The sequence below is a fragment of the Panthera tigris genome, chromosome A3 (assembly GCF_018350195.1).
Source record: "Panthera tigris isolate Pti1 chromosome A3, P.tigris_Pti1_mat1.1, whole genome shotgun sequence".
Lineage (NCBI taxonomy): Eukaryota > Metazoa > Chordata > Mammalia > Carnivora > Felidae > Panthera > Panthera tigris.
In genome coordinates this window covers 89,039,356-89,058,453 of record NC_056662.1, presented here as the reverse complement: position 1 = coordinate 89,058,453, position 19,098 = coordinate 89,039,356, and the positions used below count along the sequence as shown (strand labels likewise).

The window sequence follows — 19,098 nt, the reverse complement described above, 5'->3', positions numbered from 1 at the left end:
TATGTGATTGCTGCATGCCTCAGACAGCTTGTCAAGTCATTCTACACAAAGCATTCCTGCAGAGGCCTGTCACCACTCACACTTTATTGAGAACAGTGGGCAGGTGGGGGCATGAGGGGTGCTGGCTGCTGTGAAGAACCCAATAGGCCAGACAGGTGAGCTCCACCTGGCTCATGATATAGGATAGAGCCTATGGGGTGGGCACCTGCCCTCTCAGAGATCCCTCAGCAGGCGGTTGTGGCAGCCCCCGCCCAGGGAAAGTAGGCAAAGAAATCGCAAGTGATAGGCTATAGTTCCCACAGCATCCAACCCAAGAGTGAGGGGTAGTACTAATCTGGGGGTGGAGGGGCAGGTGACACAGACAGGGCTTATCTCAGAATATCTAGCCTAGCTCCTGTAGTTTTCTGGAAGACTTCAGTGTTCCTCTGTGGAGACCCTAACGATGGAGATTGAGGCCGGGAGAGCTCCTCACTGACCCATGTTAAACTGATCCCAGGGAAGCCTCTTGAGCATCTGAAATTAAGGAGCACAGGCCTGTCATCACTCAGTCTCAGCCATGCTGCTAGAGTCCTCAGTGGGAAAGGAGTGTGAGGAAGGGGTGATCTGCCCACATACCCCTCTTGAGAGAGGCAGAGGCCTCTTACACACCCCACGTGGCCAGCTACTGTGCCAGGGCCTGAGAGGCAAGGCACAAGGTACAGAGATTCTGGAATCTGGGGAAGGGGTTATACTCTCCACTCTCTTGGATGTCCAAATAGTGGGGGTGGGGAGAGGAAGGTATCCCCCTGGTTCAGTGTCCCCAGCACAGAGCCTTAGGGAAGGTGCTCTGGAGGCCCAGTTGCTCCTTCCTGCCTCTCCTAGCTGTGCCAGCAGGAGGCAGTTGCCTTAGCAGCCAGAAAGGTGGGAGTGGGGAAGAAGGTGAAGGCATCTCACCACTCCCCTTTCTTCTTCAGTGCCGTCAGGCCGATCTCTTGTTACCCCCGTCTGTAGTAGGTAGAAAGCGGTGAAGCCTCAGGTGGACAGGGAAGCGTGGCCATGGGGCCAAGTGGAAGAAACACTGTTTCTGACCTCTGTTGGAGTTGCTCGCCGACTGGAGTGGATACCTCAGTGTGTGTGTGTTTTGAGGGGGCAGCACTGAGAGGCTCAGTGACCACGCAGAGCCTGAGCCACTCAGCAGCAGTGTCCAGGGCATGAGGTCTAGTGGGGGGTGGCGTGCCTAAGGTCCAGCTTCTGTACTACTCTCTGGCAGAAACAGAGCTGGAATGGAGGGGGGGAAGCAGGCAACGGGAGTGGGGGAGTTCCTTCCAAGCCTCCTCTCTGGAGGAAGTCCCCCTTTTCCTGCAGGGTCTGGGGCAGGCCCCTTCCAGGCAGGGTGACATCACACATCGGTCATCTCATCCCCCAGCTCTGCATCCTCTGGCTCTCCTTCCTCCTCTTCATCCTCCTCCTCCTCCGAGGTCACGTTGGGTTCATCAGCCTCTGCCAGGCATTTGGGGCAGGAACAGACAAACAGATAGTTCTCCCTGCAGGAGATGGGGGATGGTGGTGAGGGTGAAGTCAGGCAGTAACCAGGATGGAGCCTCCCAGAGCCCAGCCACCCACCACATCCCAGCTGGCACCTGAGGATCTTGTGGCGGCTGTGGCGGCTGCGCTCCCGCTGACAGCAGTCTAAGTAGCTGATACAGATTTCCTGGAGGGCAGAGAAGAGGTGGAGTCTGACAGTCTGTGCTGTCTCTTAGATGGGATCAGGGCCTCCCCAACCACTGTCCCATCTCCCAGGAGCTAGGCCCTCATTCACTTCCCTGTGCTCTCAGAAGGCCACCAAGAGGCTCAAACAACCTGTGTCTGAGACAGAGAGGGGACAGTGGTTAGCCTCAGGCCACGACTATAGGCAGCCAATGGCTAAGGTCTGTGGCCATTGTCAGAGGTTATCTTGACATGGTGCTATTAGCTCTGGAAGAAGATTCAACCAGGCTCTGCGCACTGTGCTAACAGCCAGGACTCCAAACCCCAAACCCACACATGCACCCATAGCCCACGCAACGAAGAGCCATCTCTTGTTTTCTTGGAAGCTGTGGATTTGTTGATCAAAAGGTGGCTGGGGACAAGAATCTGGGCATACACTTGTCTCTGAATCACTGCTCTGAGGTTTTCTGGTTATTTTTTTGAAGAATTGGGGGTACTGTGGGTTTGAGCATAACCATGGGTAAAAAGACTCCTGCCCTGGGTCATGTGGGGATCAGCTGAACAGCCTGAACTTGGGGCTCTAGCCACTGTTGCTTCCAATCCCTGGAGAGAACTTGCAAGGCCCACCCCCCACAGCTCCTAGCCCTCTCACCTCTCCTGGCTTGATATCCTCCAAGGCCGTGACATGCAAAAGGAAGTTGTTTTCTGGGAAGGAGGTCTCTGCATTGGGGACACAGCTGTGGTTACCTGGGTCACAAGAGGCAAGAAATAAGGACTGCTGACTAATAAAAATAACAGCCTCAACTTGCAAAGCACTGGGTCCCATCCTTCCTTGTTTTCTGATCCTTGCTAGGGCTACATAGGCCCTGGAACCCAAATTTCCTGACTCCCTCTGTCCAGTGCTCTTTCCTAAAGACCACAGAGCACAGGCACAAATGTACTTCCTCTTGCCACCCCCTCCCACCTGCCATCACTGCCCTTGCTGTCCTCAGCACTGGGCAACTTGTTCTCAATTGTGTTCCTAGTGTCCCACAAAGGGAAGGACAGGGCCGTGAAAGGGACCCCATTCCAGACACTTAACTCAGTCGGCAACTGGATGTCTGGTAACAGCTGAGTCAGTCCCCCTGCGAGCCTAGTTTGGGAGGGGTAGCATGCCCCAGACATTGGGAGGGCTGACAGTGAGGAAACCAGAGTGGGGAGGCTGAGATCTGGAAAAGACAGTTGTGTGATTGGCTCTGCTCCTCCCTGTTAGGTGCTGATGAGACCAGCCTTCTAGCCTAAACTCCCTCCTCCCAGGAGCCTGATGGCAGTGGTTGTGCAAGGCCAATGCTTCTCTTTGCAAGGAACAGAGCTCTGCGTCCTGCCTTAGCACAGGACCTGGCCCACTGGAAGGTTTTATATATAAACATATATTAAGGCACAAGCAATCCAATGAATGAATGAATGAATGAATGAATGAATGAATGAAAAACTGATGCAACAAAAAGTCCCGGGAGAATCCCCAAGGAAGCCCAGACCTAATCCTGCTCCCAGACTCTTCCCCACGAGCCTAAAAGGGGCTGAGAGAGATGTACCCCTCCTCAATGCCGGGACTCACAGCAGCTCTGAAGCACAAAGAGGCCAGATCCTTCACAGTTAAGAAACTCTCCAGTTGCTGTAAGACAGTAACATTGTAGATGTTATTCTATCCATTTTACAGGTGGAAAAAGAAAACTAGACTTACAAGGATAGGCACTGGTTCCACTGTCTTGCCACCCAGTTGCTACCATTTCATCTAAACTTGCTTCCAGGAGGCATAAACCTTGCTTTTCTATAAATGACATCACCTTACTTGTCCAGCACCCCCCTCCCCCAGCATCCAGACTCTATATGGATCTCAGGGTCATGTCTTATCTTATTTGTCCTGTGGATAGATGTAAAGCTTCCTATAGGCACATAGGGATTACCTTCCCCAACCATTAGCTCAGAACCCCCTCGGGGAAAGACTGTGTGTCTGGCTAGGGGGGCATTCAAGGTTGGGTGAGACCAAGGCTCCATCTCACCAACCTGCCTCGATGTCCTTGTACAGCTGGTCAATGAAGGCGTCCAGCTGCTCTCGGTCCTGAGGCTTCAACTCCAGAGCGTCACAGGCATGGACCCACTGGCTCAGGGAGCTGGGGGTCCCAGGCATCCATGGTTGGAGAGAAGGAGGCCCAGCTCCCAGGGCTCTCCACCTCCAGACAGGTTAAGCCCATTTCTTTCTCCAGGGCAGGGGCCCATCTTCCCCAAAAGACCAAGGCTCCCAGGAGCAAACTACCACCTCAGTCTTTCTGACTCCCACCACTGCATCCAGTCCAGCTCTCCTGCCACAGAATCAAACCCTAATCTTGAAAGGAAGTGTGGCTACCTTCCTCTGTCAATCTCCCGCCCAAGCCCTGACAGACAAGTGCAATAGCTTTGGAACATTCTCTCCTAACCTGGTCCCAATTCCTTGGCCATTGGTCCCAACAAGAGCAAAGAGAGACCGGAATCCATCTGGTGTGAACCACTGTGGGGAGAAAGAAAAATGAGTGCTCAGATTACAGCCACTCGCTTTTCCTCCTGAAACAACTCTCTGTTCAGGAAGTCTTCTGTGAGTCAATCCCATCCCAACTTCACACCAAGTCAGTCTTGGCTTAACTCTCTGAGTAGGAGATGCTGACCCGGTTGCTCCTGGAGAGCTGGAATGACTAGGAGGTCACTGGTCCCACCTTCCCCATGCTCACCTGGCTGAGCGCCTCTTCATAAAGGGCCTCTGTGAAGAGTCTCCGCAGAAGTTCCAGCTGGCCCTGGTTTAGGGGAAGCAGGGAGAGACCTGTATCCTGGGGATTTCCCACTAGCACCCAGGCAGGGCTCAGAAGACCAGGTAAGGAAAAGAAAAGGGGCCAGCTCTGTAGAATGAACTTGCCCTGAAGGCAAAGGAAGGCCACAACCTTGGCAGTCTGTTGGCCTGTTCCAAGCCAGAGTGGGGAACCCCAAATTCCTATTTTCCAGGAGGGCCGAGGCAACCTGGCTTCAGATGACTGTCCTCGCGACCACCTTCCAGGCTCCCTGACCTGGCCTCCAGACAAGCTTGACGACCCCCTCCTCTCCTCAGAATAAATGCAGGAAGGCCCACCCCAGCTGCCCTTGAAACCCTGCCTGCACCTTCGGGCAGCTCCTGCGTGGAAGTCTGCTGTCCTCAGTGAGAATGTGTAATCTTTGGGTGGGAGTGGGCACTCAGCACATTGGCAGCTAAAATGCTATTTCACGCCTGCTCCCTGACCCTCCACTTTCCATTATACTGACTTACTCACCACTATCCTATCATGAGATTCTGCCTTACCATGTCAGGGCACCCGACCCTTCCTTCCTGTTCACCCCACTTCTCAACTTTCGGTCCCTGTTAGGTCACAAAGTTAAATAGTGGCAAGAAGATAGGTTCTCTGAATAGATTTTTGGCTCCAGGCTCTGTGGCTGGCAAAGGACCAAATGTGGAGCTCCCCTCAGGTAGCCACAGAACATCCAAGGCTATTGGGATGAGGGGATCATGGGGGAAGACTAACCTTGAATTTGTCCCCCAGGAGTTTGTGGACAATCTCCTCCTCCTCATTGGCTGTTTTATTACAGAACTGGGAGAAGAGCCTGATCCAACGATCTTTATCCTTAGCCTGCAGGGAACAAATATACTTCAGGGTCACATTCACATATGCCCGGGCGTGCACGCGTGTGCACGCACGGACTCAGGGACAACCATCTCCTTGCTGTCCCTCATACCCAGGCGGAAGAGTAGACTGTGATTCTAAAGCCTCTGCCATCAGCGAAACACCATCACACATGAGATTCTAGGTAGACCCTTCCTTGGCCTGGGGACTTCCTTCCCATCCTGCCCACACCCAACCATCTCCCCAACTGGGCCAGGCTGGCCAGTTCAACAACACTTGGAAAAAGAGGAGAATGGGGTTGTGGAGCTCCAATACTAACAGAATGGGTTGGAGTGGCTTCTCTCACTTTACATATGAGGCAATCCTGAGAAAGTGGCACCTGTAAATTGAATGCGTGAACTGTTGCTGCACAGGAGGTCCTCTCCTAGATCAGAGGCTGCAGGAAAGATGAGTCTCCTGCCAGATTTATGGTTAGCTGCTCCTGAGTTTACACAGCAAGCAGCTCTCCTTTGGAAAGCGCAGAGGGAACTCTGCATCCAAGCCAGGGACTTGAGGTGAGGAGGAGACTGAGGCCAAGGGGCACATGAGGCCAGAAGGGGCTTCCGTGGGAGGTCTAGGTGGGCTTACCTGCTTCACTGTGGCCACCATCCGGGCCATCAACATGATGCTTGCAGTCTCGGGGGGGTAGTGAACACTCCTGGGGAGAAAGAAAAAGATTTGGCCTGGAAATCCCCTCCCCAGTAGCTGTGTTCAGGGAAGCCCAGTCTGATCACTACAGAGAATCCTTCCTATCAACTCTATTTATAACCAAAGAGAGATGTCATTGGCAAGGATGAGGGCAGGCCTTTACCGCCCCATGGGCTTAATGGGGCTCTTCCTGGGAGTGTGTAAAATGCTGAGGGTAGTGGGACTGGCGGCTCACACTGAAGGCAGGGGGTTGGGTGATGTGACTTCTGTTTAACCCTAAGACTGGAGGAAAGATCTGGGGGAGGGCAGTTTAAGAAAGATGACTGCATCTGCTGATCTCAGGCGGGCAGGCAGGTCGAGAGGGAGGATAAAGGGAAGAAGAGATGAAATGCTACCCACCTCCAGGCCTCCTGTAGCTTATTGAGAGGATGCAGGGGGTCGTCCTGGGAAGGCCCTGGGCACAGGACCTGATGGTACTGCTCGGCGGCCGCCAGCCGACACTCCGCACTGCAGTACATCACCTGGTGGAGTGGGTGGAGGTCAACACCCTAGGATCTGGCCATGGGGTGAGGCACAGATCTTCCTTAGTGGTACTCACCTCCTCTGACTGCACTCCTTCTACGAACAGCCCCTGAGCAGTAGCTCAGTGACATCGTCAGATGAGAAAGCACACACCGCCCGGGGGCATGTGAGAGGGGCACCCAGGCTTGTCGAACTATGGGAAGGAGAGAGCTTTCAAGTAGAGGGAAGAGCCCCTGCCAGGCTCCTGGGAAGAGGGCAAGTTCCCACTGAACCAGTTTTCTAGATAGCGGGACCGGGACAGGGAGAACACAACTGGAATAGTTACAGTCTTTTGAATGTCTTACCCTACGTTATGGCTCTCAGGGCCCACGAGCAGGTCTGTTGTCATTCCTGTCTCCCCAAAGAGGACTTCGGCTAAGGCTTCTCCCACCAGCTCCCTTTCAGGTGCACTCCCCAGGGATGCTCACCTGGCAGTGGGGACAGTGCTGGTGGAGGTCCTTGCGCACGGCACACAGCTCAGGGTGAGGCAGAACCTGGCCCGGTTTCCCAGTCAGCCTCTGGGCATTCTCCTCTGCCTTCTCCAGTGCCCGAAGGCAGTGGTCACAGGCTGAGGGAGAGAGCCCCATGTGACAATGTAAGTGTCTTTAGAGCAGGGGCCACATTTTGTCTTTTTCACAGAAGCATCCCTAGGGCTAAAGATAGTGCCTGACACTTGATAGGTGCTCAACAAATGTTTGGGAAGTAAGTGAATGAACAACTGTGTTAAAGAACAGAATGGGTGCATGATTTCACATGCATTCAAAAGCAGATTGGGATTTAGTCTATAGGGCTCCCCTCCTAACCCCCAGACTGAGCTTTCCCCACATTCTGGAGCCAACTGACCCTCCTTTCATGTTTGTCTCTAGCCTAAGAAAAGTGTGAAAAAAGCACGTGTCTGGAAAAGCTAAGGGCATCCTACTTGCTTCTGACCCCTAACTCAGCCTGTTTTGACCAAGGGGCGAGTGGCCTCCTCTTGGTGGAGAGCTGCCCTTTGGCACGGAGCCCTTCCACATGATATCCAGTCCCTGATACTGCAGGTCACACTGAGTTCTGCCTGCCTGACAGTCCTCCCCCAGGAAGCAGGCTGGAAGAGCCCGTCCCTCGCTCACTCCCAGCCCCAAATGGCCTAAGACTAGAGACAAGCATGATTCTCAGGCACGGTTCTCCAGGATGAGCTTTTCTCCCAACACCTGAATTCCCAGAGACATCAGCTAGTGGGAATGTATGTAGCTCTCTTCCATGCGTACAGGCAGCTGGCCCAGCAGCCATGAGGAGTGGACGAGATGTGCTCACCTCGGTAGCGATAAAGTGCATTCCAGAGAAACTGTGCAGCTACCAGGGGCTGTTCTACAAAGATGGTCTCCCCTTTCCGGATCAGCTGTGTGGCAAATAGGCCCTTTCCCTAACAGGGAGAGAAGGAATAGGATGGCCATAAGGAGAGAAAGAGGGCATAGCTCCCAGAGGGCTTCCCAGCATCACCCCCCGCCACGCCTCCCTCTCAGGAGAGGCCTCTGCCTTGGGAGGGTTCATGGAGCATGGTCACCCCCCCCACCCCCAACTGCCAACCAACTGCCTCCTCTGGAAATGTAGCTCTGACCTACTTTCAGTCACACCTCTTTCAGCCTGCTCAGAGCAGAGGGCCTGGGATGGGGAGGGAGCCACACTGTCAGCCAGAGGAGAATTTTTGGAATGGCCAGAGCAGGGCCAACTCTCATGGCAGGCTGGAGACTCCTGTACTAGCAGCCGGTAACGACAGGGCAGTTTTCTTCGAGTCACCCATGTGTCCCTCCAGGATCCTGGCGGTGACACCGCTGCTCAGGGTTACAAAGGATTCCTATGCCACAGGAGAGAGGGAGGCCTCGCCTGGGGGAGAATGTGCCCTATTTCCCTGGTCGGTGGGGAACTCACCAAGTTCTCAGCGTTATGCTGAAAGGAAGGGTGAATCCTAGCACCAACCCTAACACTACTTGCTGTGAACCTTGGAGCCAACTGCTTCACTTCTTTTTCTTTCTTTTTTTTTTTTTTTTTAAGTTCATTTATTGAAGTAACCTCTACACCCAACGTGGAGCTCAAACCCATGACCCCGAGACCATGAGCCACACACTCCACCGACTGAGCCAGCCAGGCACCCCAGGTGCTTCACTTCTTGGCAACGGTTTCACATATGAAAAGCATCACAATGATACCTCCCAGGTAGTTTCCAGGATGCCATGATATAGCACAAGTGAATGTACCTTATGAGCTTTAGCTCCTTACTACTCTAAGTGAGATGATAAGTGGGCAGCATGGGCAACATTTGGACACCTGTTAGAAATCCAGAATCTCAGGCCATGCCCTAGACCTGCTGCATGAGAATGTGCATTTTAACAAGATGCCCAGGTGATTCAAATGCACGTTAAAGTCTGAGGAACTCTGGTCTAAAGCACCATAAACATCATGTAAGGCATGAAGGATGAGAAAACAACTGCTGAATTGCTATTTCTCAGATGTGCAAAGGGACTCAGGAGACAGCTTCAGAACCCTGGCAGTTGCTGGCTCTGCCGGGCACTTGTTCCCACTGTTCACTTAGAGAAGAGGGGTGGTGCCCCTGCCAGCACTGAACTGTCACAAGAAGAGAAAGAAATTAAAAAAAAAGATTTGACATAGCAGTAAAACGTCCTGTCATGTGGCCTCTCAGGTAGCTTCCTGTTTCCTTCTAGCATTGGCACTGTGGCTAGATAGCAGCACCTCCCAAAGTTAGAGAGGCAGGGATGTGTAGACCAGGAGAGCCCTGAGCAGAGGGGGACAGCTGGAACAAAACCTCTGGCTAAAGCTGTTGATGCACCCTTGGTTGTCTTCTTAGAATCCCACCTCCATGCCTTTTAGCCCTGGACCCAATCTGGCAAAATGAAAACATGGCCTTATTTTATGGGACAAAGGAGTATGAACATGGACCCACATTATCGCTGACAATCTCAAATCTCAAATCTCAACATTGGGCAAATACCAATGTCTTTCTCTCTCTTTCTGGAGGATCAAATGCAGAAAATATTTGGTAATCAAAATAAAGGGAACAGAATCAGAGCTGTTCCTTTATGAAACCACTCATCCCCCAAACATAAGACAGGGTTCCAAGAAAGCCACTCTCATTAAATATTAATTACCAAGAGGCTTGGAGAAAGCTTATGCCTTGAGTGGAAAGGGCATAAACTTGCAAAGATATTTCCAATTTGAAAAATAAATTTTAGAAAAAAGATTGTGCAAAACTCTAAGACCATGTAGTAAACTTTAAGAGTTTTACTAAATGGATACTTTTCTAGAAAAACACAAATTACCAGAACTGAATTCAAAAGGAAGGAAAGCTAGAGAAAGAAGCAGTGCTGGTATCTGGCTGACCCACACCAGTATGGCATTCTGGTTGGCATCCACTGTCTTTGGTCAGACACTATCATGTTCTGATTGGTTCTGTCCCTGGCAGAGTAGTTGGTAAATCTTTGAAAGGTCATTCCTGCCAATATCGATAGAAGCAATACAGAAAATAGTCAAAAACAACCCCCATGTGAAGCCCCTAGTCCATATGGTTCATGAGCCAGCTCCCTCAAACCAAAGAATAAGTAACTCTCATGCTATTTAAAAACTATTTAGTAACAGAGAAAAAATGGAAAGCTTCTCCATTTTACCAAAAAACAAGCATAACTGTGATGCAGTAACCTGAGGAAGATAGCACAAAGAAAAAAACGTCACAAACCAATCTGGCTTGATGAACATAGATGCAAAAAGCCTGGAGTAAACCATCTTGTCAGCATGTCTGGGGTGTGTATGTGATTTTCTCCAGCAGAAGATCGTGTGTGGGAATAGAGAGCAGCCAGCTCATTCTTCCAGAGGTGGGGTTTGACAGAAGGCTGGGACAGGACAGCTGGGCAAGCAAAGTGGCTGAAGTGATGAGGTCAGAGGAAGAAATAAAGAAGAGAGGGGCTGAGAGATAGGGGACTTAGTGAAGGGAAAGGTCAGTATCTCTGCCTGCAAGGAGTGATGGAACTGGGATACCATCAAACTGAGCCAATCAAGAACAGAGGTGGAGACAGAGATGTGAGCAGCTGAAGAGGCCAAGGATATTGGGGAGCTGCTTTACCACAGAAGGAAAGGAATGCTCCAGATGCACCGGAGAGGAAAGAAGGCAATGGAAGGTTGGGGTGGGGAGAGCAGGAAGCAGATGACTAGAAGGCTGACATCTTGGGCAGGGACCAGGTATATGCACTGCTGGTATACATGATAAATTATTCAGCCTCATCAGTAAACACAGACTTGTAAATTAAAACAAAGTGATACCATTTTGCACGTATCAACTGGCAAAGTTAACTAGTAAAGAAAATACTCTGATGAAGAGAACAAAAGGATGTGTGCACAGAAACTGAGCTCCAGGACCTTTGCCCTCAGGGATGAAAAAATACAACGCAAAAGTGCATAAATAAGTAGGTGGCTGAATGAACTGTGGCAATCCCTTGAAACAGACTATTACTCAGCTCTTTTTTTTAATTTTTTTTTTTTTTTTTCCAACGTTTTTTATTTATTTTTGGGACAGAGAGAGACAGAGCATGAACGGGGGAGGGGCAGAGAGAGAGGGAGACACAGAATTGGAAACAGGCTCCAGGCTCCGAGCCATCAGCCCAGAGCCTGACGCGGGGCTCGAACTCACAGACCGCGAGATCGTGACCTGGCTGAAGTCGGACGCTTAACCGACTGCGCCACCCAGGCGCCCCTACTCAGCTCTTAAAAATATGTAGAAATAGGTTTATTGATGTTGATTTACTGCTGCATCAAACAGAGGTTCCTAAAATTGTGACTTTGGTATCCGTATATTTGCACAAGTATAGGATTACGAGTGATTTTTATCTTCTCTTTCCTTACATGCATTTAGAGTATTTTTCTACAATTAACTTTTAAGACACGATAATATAACCACAAAACCATATTGCTTTCCTGTTTCAATGCTTCAAATGCTCCCACGGGCTTCGAGCTCTAGTCCAAATTCCTTAGCATCCCAAGGCCTTTGTGAAGGGTCCTGGCCCCTCTCCCCACCCCATTCCCAAATCTCACTCAGAAAGTTCCCCGAGGACCCACTCTTTTTCATACCTCAGTACCCTCTGCTCAGCCAGTCCCCGCCCACCACCCCCACGGCCCAGCAGCAGAGTACTCCAGCCTGGACCAAAAGGCCCGGCGCCCACCCGGCCCCGCCTGGAGCAGCAGGAGCAGGGCAGCCGGAGGGCGCACCGGGTCCCGAAGGGAGGGGGCAGGCACGGAGACTACGGAGACTTCGGGGCCCCCGATTCACCGCGTGACCGCCCCGGAAGCCTGCGCGCGGGGACAGACTGGGAGCCCCCGGGCCGCGAGGAGGGGCTGAGCCACAGAGTCGGAACGGCTCAGGAGCTTCTAGGCTCCGGGCCTAGGGTCCCGCGGGGCTCTCTCCAAGGCCGGACACGGTAGGTGCCCGTGGCGGGTCTGTCTCGGCCTCACCTTAGCGCTGCTTACGAATCGGACTTCCACGGCGACCGGAGCCCGACCCGACACGCCCACGCAGAAGGAGAACACGTCGCACATGGAGGCCGCCATCTTGGGCGCGCCTCCGCCTTCTGACCCTTGACCTCGCCTCGACCCGGGGGGGGCCCCGCCCCTCTCTGGCCCCGCCCCCGACGAGTGAGTCTCCAGGCTGCTAGGGTTTGCGCGCTAGCAAGTCCGAATTGGGAAATTGGGATCCCTTTAATCTGTGTGTTTAGGTCGATTGGTTCGATGGCTGGATGTCGCTGGGTCCGCGTTTTTTACATCTGTGCAGTTTTGCGTCTGTGTCTTCGTACGTACCTATGTATCATAGCCGGTGGGTGTGTGTATAGTTTTGATGTATCTGTGTCCAGTTCGTGTTTTGGTGTCTGTTGTCTCTGTCCACCCAGTGCCCCGTCGAGAGTCAGGCACTCTGGATCCAGCCATGGGGTGGGACAGCGGCCGGCCAACTTATACCCTCTCTGACCTTCTACCTGAAAGGAAGGACTACCTTGGGGAGCTTGTAGATGGGGAGCTTGCCCTACCTCCCCATCTACAAAGTCGGGCGCAAGAATTCCCTTCTCCTTGGGCCTTCTGGCAGCGGGCAGACAGCCCTTCGACAGATCAAGCTGGACTTGTGCTTCTCTCAGACCCTTCAGGGGCTTAAGGGACTTTGCAGCCTAGGGGTGGTAGAAGGGGGTAGATGGTGGAGCTCAGGTCTGAGGACCCCTGAAATTGTGTGAAGTGAGTGTACATATACATATTGTCCTGGGAACAGCAGAAGGCCCTGTTCTCATTCAGGACCCCAAAAAGCTGGAACCACTGACTTACAGCATCTGTCCCCACAGCCAAGTCTGACAACGATGCGTCGTTTCCTTGTCCTCCAATTGATTCTGTGCTCCTTGAAAAAGGATGTGTCTGCTTCTGTTATGGTCTCATGGTCATATTGGGGGATTGGGTAGGCCCTAGTAACTGTTGAATAGGTTAACTGTTGATTTTTTTTTAAATTATTTTTAAAAGGTGAGTCAATTGAGGAGGCAGGTGGTGGAAGTGGTAGATGCAGGTAGATTCCTTTGATTAACAGAGTGGACTTTGGGTCCAGCATTAGGAAGGATTTCCCTGAAGACAGGGGGAGAGAAGAGTTCTTGAAGCTGGACCCTGGCCTCAAGCCTGTGGCCTAGTGTCTAGGAGAAGATGGTCTACCACCACTTGGAGGGATGTGGTTTTTCACCTCTGCTCCCTGCCCTTCCTGTCTCCCTCAGAACGCTGCAGACAGCAGTGGGGACCGTGCCTTCTGTCACCGGCAGGTGGCAGGGCAGGCCTCCTTTCACCAGCTCCCCTCTACCCAGAAGCCATTGGAGATTCTAAATCAATACTCTGAACAGAGGCCTGCCCAGGAATGTAGAGCACTAGAGAAATGAGCTCTGGAATTGCTGGTGGCTGGCCTCACAGGGGTAGGCTATCAGCAGGCTTCTTAGAAACGGAGCAGATTCCTGGGAAGGAAAGGGAACCATGAGTTAGGGGCTTGAAGGGGAAAAATTATAACTGTCTCATGGAAATACAGCAGAGTTTGTGAAAAAATGCCTGCTTTGGCAAAGGCAGAGCCAAATTTCTCTGTACAATGATGGAGAGGGGTCAAAGTGGGTAGCTAGAGGGAAAAAGATGGGGTCAGGGAAGCATGTCTGTGCCTAAGCAGACAATTGGGGCTGAGCTCCTAAAAGTGGTAGCAGTTCAGACAAAACAAGAAAACTTTGGGAAACTCTGAAGTAGGCTAAATGGTTTACCTTTCCCTCCTCTTTACTCTCATATCCATCATCTCTGGTGGGGAAGAGGCTTCTAGGCCCAAATACTGATTCAAGGAAGCCCCTTCTCCACAGGCAAGCCAGGAAAAGATTAATCCCTGGAGGGGCCAGTTCTGGTGCAAGCACCACACCCCCAGGTGGAGGGAACTTATAAACCTTAACACTTGCTGAACACTTAGCACTGGGCCTGGCACCCCATAACAGCTTTACAGACATCCTGTCAGCTCTGGGAAGAGTAAATTGTCAATGCACCCATTATACAGATGAAGAAGAAAGGCTCAGAAGTTCCCGTGGGTATCCCCAGGAAGAACTAGCCCAGACAGCCTGGGTTGAGCCTTTGTCCCAGTCCTCAGCTGTCTACTCCTGACTCAGTGTCTTCTCTCTGGATGCTGGTGTCAGAGCTGCTGGAGGGCTCATCCTGGGAGGCAGCCATGGCAGACACAGCTGGTAGCTTCAGCCTTTGCTGCTTCTGATACTTGACCCTGCGGTTTTGGAACCAGACCCTCACCTATAATTGGAGGCAATGGTCAGAAATTAGAATGTGACCAGCAGTTCCCACTGCTTCCCCCATTCCCACAGTGGCCCCTGATCTCTGGTCCACATTTGATCTTCCTTCTAAAGGAAGCATCTCCTTCAAAACACCCTTCCCTATAATTTTAGACACATTCATTCATCCAACAAGTATTTATGGAGCTCCTACTATGTACTAGGCACCATCCTAGGTGATGGTGATACAGTGGTGAGCAAGAGAGGTATGGTCCCTGACCTCATGGAACTCACAGTCCAGAGAGAGAGAGAGAGAGAGAGAGAGAGAGAGAGAAATAAATATGGAAACAAATCCATAAACACAAATGCGAGTATGAACAGGGGTCTGGCCCTCCCTGAGGAAGCAGCACTTAAGCTAAGGTTCACCAGATCAGAGGCCAGTTTAATGGGAACAGAGAAAAGCAGGCTGGGGCAGGGGACAACCTGTAGGAAGGCTCCGTGGTAGAACCAAGCTTGGTGTGTTGGAGGACCAAAAAGAAAGAGTGTGGCTGAAATAGCTGAGAGTGAGATGGGGAAGTGAAGGAAGGGAAAATGGAGAGGTCAGCAGAGCCCAGATCACCTAGGACTATGGAGGCTATGGATAAGGAGTGTCAGCTTTCAGGCTACTAAATGGGATGTGATATAGTCCTGTTTGCATCTCAAGTGAATTGCACATCTGGCTGCTCTGTGAAGAAAGGATGAAAGGAGATGCAGGGAGACAGCTGGGGGCTATTGCAATGATCCAGAAAGAGCTGGGACTGGTGTGAACTACGGGCAATGGAAAAAAAATGAAGCGATTCCAGCTGTACTTTGGGGGTAGAGGTGACAAGGCTTGCCGATGCAATGGAAGTGGGAGAGAAGGAAGAATGTAGGATGACTTGGTATTTTGAGCAACTGGATGGATGGTGGGACCATGAGTAGGGAAAGGAACAGATCTGGAGAGAAAAAGGTCACAAATTGAAGTTTAGACTTAAGTTGAAATGCATACCCAGGAAACATCCAAGTGGAGACCTCAAGAGGGTAGATAGAGGGATGCCTGGGTGGCTCAGTTGGTTAAGCGTCTGACTCTTGATCTCACCTCGGGTCATGATCTCACGGTTGGTGGGATCAAACCTGCGTATGCTGTATACTGACAGGGTGGAGCCTGCTTGGGAGTTTCTGTCTCCGCCCCTCCCCCACAAACGTGTATGTGTGCTCTCTCAAAATAAACAAACTTAAAAAAAAAAGAAGGTAGGGGTGCCTGGCTGACTCAGTCAGAAGAGCATGCAACTCATGATCTTGGGGTTGTGAGTTTGAGCCCCATGTTGGGTGTAGAGATTACTTAAATAAAACAAATAAAATTAAAAAAAAGAAGGTAGATAAATGTACAAGTTAGGAAAAAAAGGAGTGAGCTAAGATACAAATCTGGGAGTTGTTGGCTTATAGATGGTATTTAAAAGCATGGGAATAAATGATGGGGCACCTGGGTGGCTCAGTTGGTTGAGCATCCAACTTCAGCTCAGGTCATGATCTCACCGTTGGTGAGTTCGAGCCCCGTGTCCGGCTCAGCCTGGAGTCTGCTTTGGATTCTGTGTCTCCCTCTCTCTGCCCCTCCCCTGCTCATGCTCAGTTTCTCTCTCTCTCTCTCAAAAATGAATAAACATTAAAAAAATAATAAAATAAAATAAAATCATGGGAATAAATGAGATCAGCTACAGAGACAATTTGAGGTCACAAAGAGTACCCTACAAAGTTGACACAGAGGAAGTGGCCAGAGAGCTGGAAAACCAAGAATGTGGTGTCCAAAAGCCAAGAGAAGAATGTGTTCACATAAGAGGAGAGGTCAACTGTACTGAGTGGGGAGTAAGACGAGGAAAGCATCTGTTGACTTTGGCAACATGGAGGTCATTAAGAGACCTGGAGGAGAAGTTTTGATGGAATGGTAGGGAAAGAATTCATATCAGAATGAGTTAAGTAGATGGGAAGTGAGGACATGGAGTGACTATAACAAATTCATGGGAAGTTTCCCTATGAAAAGAGCAGAAAAGTGGTGTAGTAGCTCAAGTGAAGTATAGGGTTCTAGTGAATATTTATTATTATTTTTAATATTTAGTCCCTTGAACACACTTAACTTCATGGTCAGCTCCCTTTTTAACATAGAAACATAAGTTCTAGGTTAATATCTAGATTAACATAGTTGTTCCCATTATGTGATTTCAAACGGGACTACTTCCTCATTCATGTAGGAAGTGTGCCAGTGATTAGGGCCTGTCTCCCTCAGTGACCTGGCACAGAGGAAGAAGGCCCATGTCTTCCCCTCAACCTCACCCAGGGCCTTCTGGAGAGCAGTGTCTGCCCCCAGACACAGCCCTGACCCCACAGGGGTCCCTGCTCCCACCTGGTTCTCTGTAAGGTTGAGCTGGGCTGCCAGCTGGGCTCTCTTCTTCCCCACTAGATTGTGCTGTTTTGTAAACACTTTCTCCAACTCTTCCAGCTGCTTCAAGTTAAACATGGTCCGAACCCTCTTTTGAGGTCTCTCAGTGTCCTGAAGTTCCTCGGCTGGAGCCCAGTCTGGAGTGCCCCAGAGGCCTGAGCAGTGAGCCAGCTCTAAGCCTAAAAAGCAAACACACACACACACACGTATTTAGGTATTAAATATGCATAAAATACCCCTGGAAGAATAAAGAGACTGGTGTCATTGGCTGCTTGTGGGGTGGAGTTAACCAGCTGACTGGGGGACAGGAATATAAGGGGAAACTCTTCTCCATCTGTCTTAGGAAACATTGTGGAGTTTGAACTGTATGAATGGATTACCTATGCAAAAACTAACTTGAAAATGAGGGGCACCTGGGTGGCTCAGTCAGTTGAGCATCCAACTCTTGGTTTTGGCTCAGGTCACGATCTCACGGTTTGTGGGATTTGTGCTGAGTCAGGCTCTGCGCTGACAGCCTGGAACCTGCTTGGGATTCTCTCCTTCTCTCTCTCTCTCTCTCTCTCTCTCTCTCTCTGCCCCATACCTGCTCAAGCACACACTCTCGAACAAACAAACATACATTAAAAAAAAAAAAACTAATTTGAAAATGAGATTAACTAATACAAAGCAGTAAGCTGCAATTCAGACCTCAGCTGTGTGAGGCAGTTAGGGAAAGTTGTTTTGGAAACTTGGGCATGTCGCTCAGATGCAGTGGCACGAATCTGGATGGGGTTGAGAGCCTAGGCTTTCTCTGAAGGGAAGGGTGGAGAAATGCCCAGCTGAAAGGGGTGGAAATGCAGAATGGAGAGAACCCAGGGAATAGGCACCAGGTAAGATTGTGTTACATGGATCTTGGTATGGGTTGACAAGGCTTGCGTTAATCTTGTTCCTGTTTTCCTCAAGGGGAGGTGGGGAACCGTGAATCAGATTGCCAAAAATGGCAAAAGCTCCTGTGGGTGGATGTAAATGCTAGAGGAGAACGTTAGGTACACAGTTAAATTCTCGTTGGGGTTTAAGTGCCTGAGCCCCAGAGCCCGAGGTTCCTCTTTTAAGAGCGCGATACACAAGCAGGCTCAGAGAGCAGTTAAGTGTGGGGCTTTATGCTCACCCGGACTGGGCGTGAGCGGTGGAGGCGGTACTGGGGTCCCGGCATTTGCCAGCTAACAGCTCCTCCATGAACCTCACCACCGCAGCAGCCGCTTCTCCCTGCTAACTGGGCCGCGCGTTCCAGAAGAGAGCTACTTTGGGGAAGAGTCTAAGCTAACAGTCGTTATTCAAAGGGGCTGTGGAAGGAGCGAGAGACTAATTCTCCAGAAGGGACGCTCTGCAGCCCCAGGGCTGGCCTTGTCCCAGTCTTCCGAGGCCCCCTCTGACCTTCCCCGCACCTTCTGCTCTGCACCCGCGCGCGCTCACACACACCTCCTCCCACCTCAGCAGCGTGCGTGCGGGGGAAGCCTCGTGCAGTGGTCTGTTCTCGGCCAGTCCCTCTCTTGGGCTTCGGGTTCAAGGCAAGGTGAAGGGTCATTGGGCCCCTTCCCACCGACCGTGCGTGGTTCTCAAAACTCAGGGACGTCTCTATCCTGTGCCCGCTGTCGCGGCTGCCACGCTTCGGCCGCCCGCCCGGTTCCCAGGCGCCCGAGCAGCTCGTACCTGTGACGCCGAGGCCCTGGAGGCCGTAGAGGTGAGCCACGCGGAGCCCCGTCCGGGGCAGCTGGGGGCACGGCTGGTAGAGACTCACGCTCAGGTAGGCCGGCAGCCACGTCGCGGGAAACCGGGAGGGAGCCGAGCCGAGGTCCGCGGCGACGCCGGACATTGGGGCGGCGGCGGGGGGCGCGCGGCGGGCAGGCCTGGCCAGGATGGCCTCGACGGAGAAGGAAGACTCGAGGCGCCCGGGAGCGCGGGGCCTGCCTGGACCCGCGGGGCGGCGCTGGAGCTCCGAGGTCTCGTCTCCTGCGCCCGGGGGAGCGGGCGGCCGGCTGCCTCGCGGCACTGGGCTGGGCATGGCGCGGCCCCTGCCCTGTTGGGCACAGGGAGTGAAGCCACGGCCTGTGGGCAGCCGTGCAGGGAGCGCGAGGGACGAGGGGGAGCACCACGCAAAAGGGAGAGAGACTTGTTGGCCAGGAGCATTCCCGGCGGTGGACGAGGGCTCTTAAATTTGGCGAGGCGGGGCGGGGCCGGGGTCGGCCTTTTCTTCCAGCCGCCTAGGCGG

At 51.9% G+C, this 19,098-nt stretch overlaps 2 protein-coding genes across 2 annotated transcripts; both read right to left on the bottom strand.

The window, feature by feature from the left end:
• Nucleotides 1-64: 64 nt before the first annotated feature.
• SMYD5 (SMYD family member 5) lies at nt 65-12,197 on the bottom strand. The gene is made up of 13 exons (XM_007083433.3): nt 12,090-12,197; nt 7,890-7,998; nt 7,025-7,164; nt 6,435-6,556; nt 5,976-6,045; nt 5,250-5,354; nt 4,431-4,493; nt 4,143-4,213; nt 3,733-3,839; nt 3,284-3,340; nt 2,339-2,433; nt 1,620-1,690; nt 65-1,523 (listed from the first exon to the last, which is right to left on the bottom strand). Exons 1-13 carry the CDS (start codon nt 12,183-12,185, stop codon nt 1,379-1,381), a joined length of 1,251 nt encoding a protein of 416 aa, XP_007083495.1. The 5' UTR covers nt 12,186-12,197; the 3' UTR covers nt 65-1,378.
• A 1,744-nt stretch (nt 12,198-13,941) lies between these two features.
• Nucleotides 13,942-18,891, bottom strand: NOTO (notochord homeobox). Its single transcript, XM_042979772.1, has 3 exons — nt 18,540-18,891; nt 16,815-17,029; nt 13,942-14,420 (listed from the first exon to the last, which is right to left on the bottom strand). Exons 1-3 carry the CDS (start codon nt 18,889-18,891, stop codon nt 14,262-14,264), a joined length of 726 nt encoding a protein of 241 aa, XP_042835706.1. The 3' UTR covers nt 13,942-14,261.
• Nucleotides 18,892-19,098: the final 207 nt, after the last annotated feature.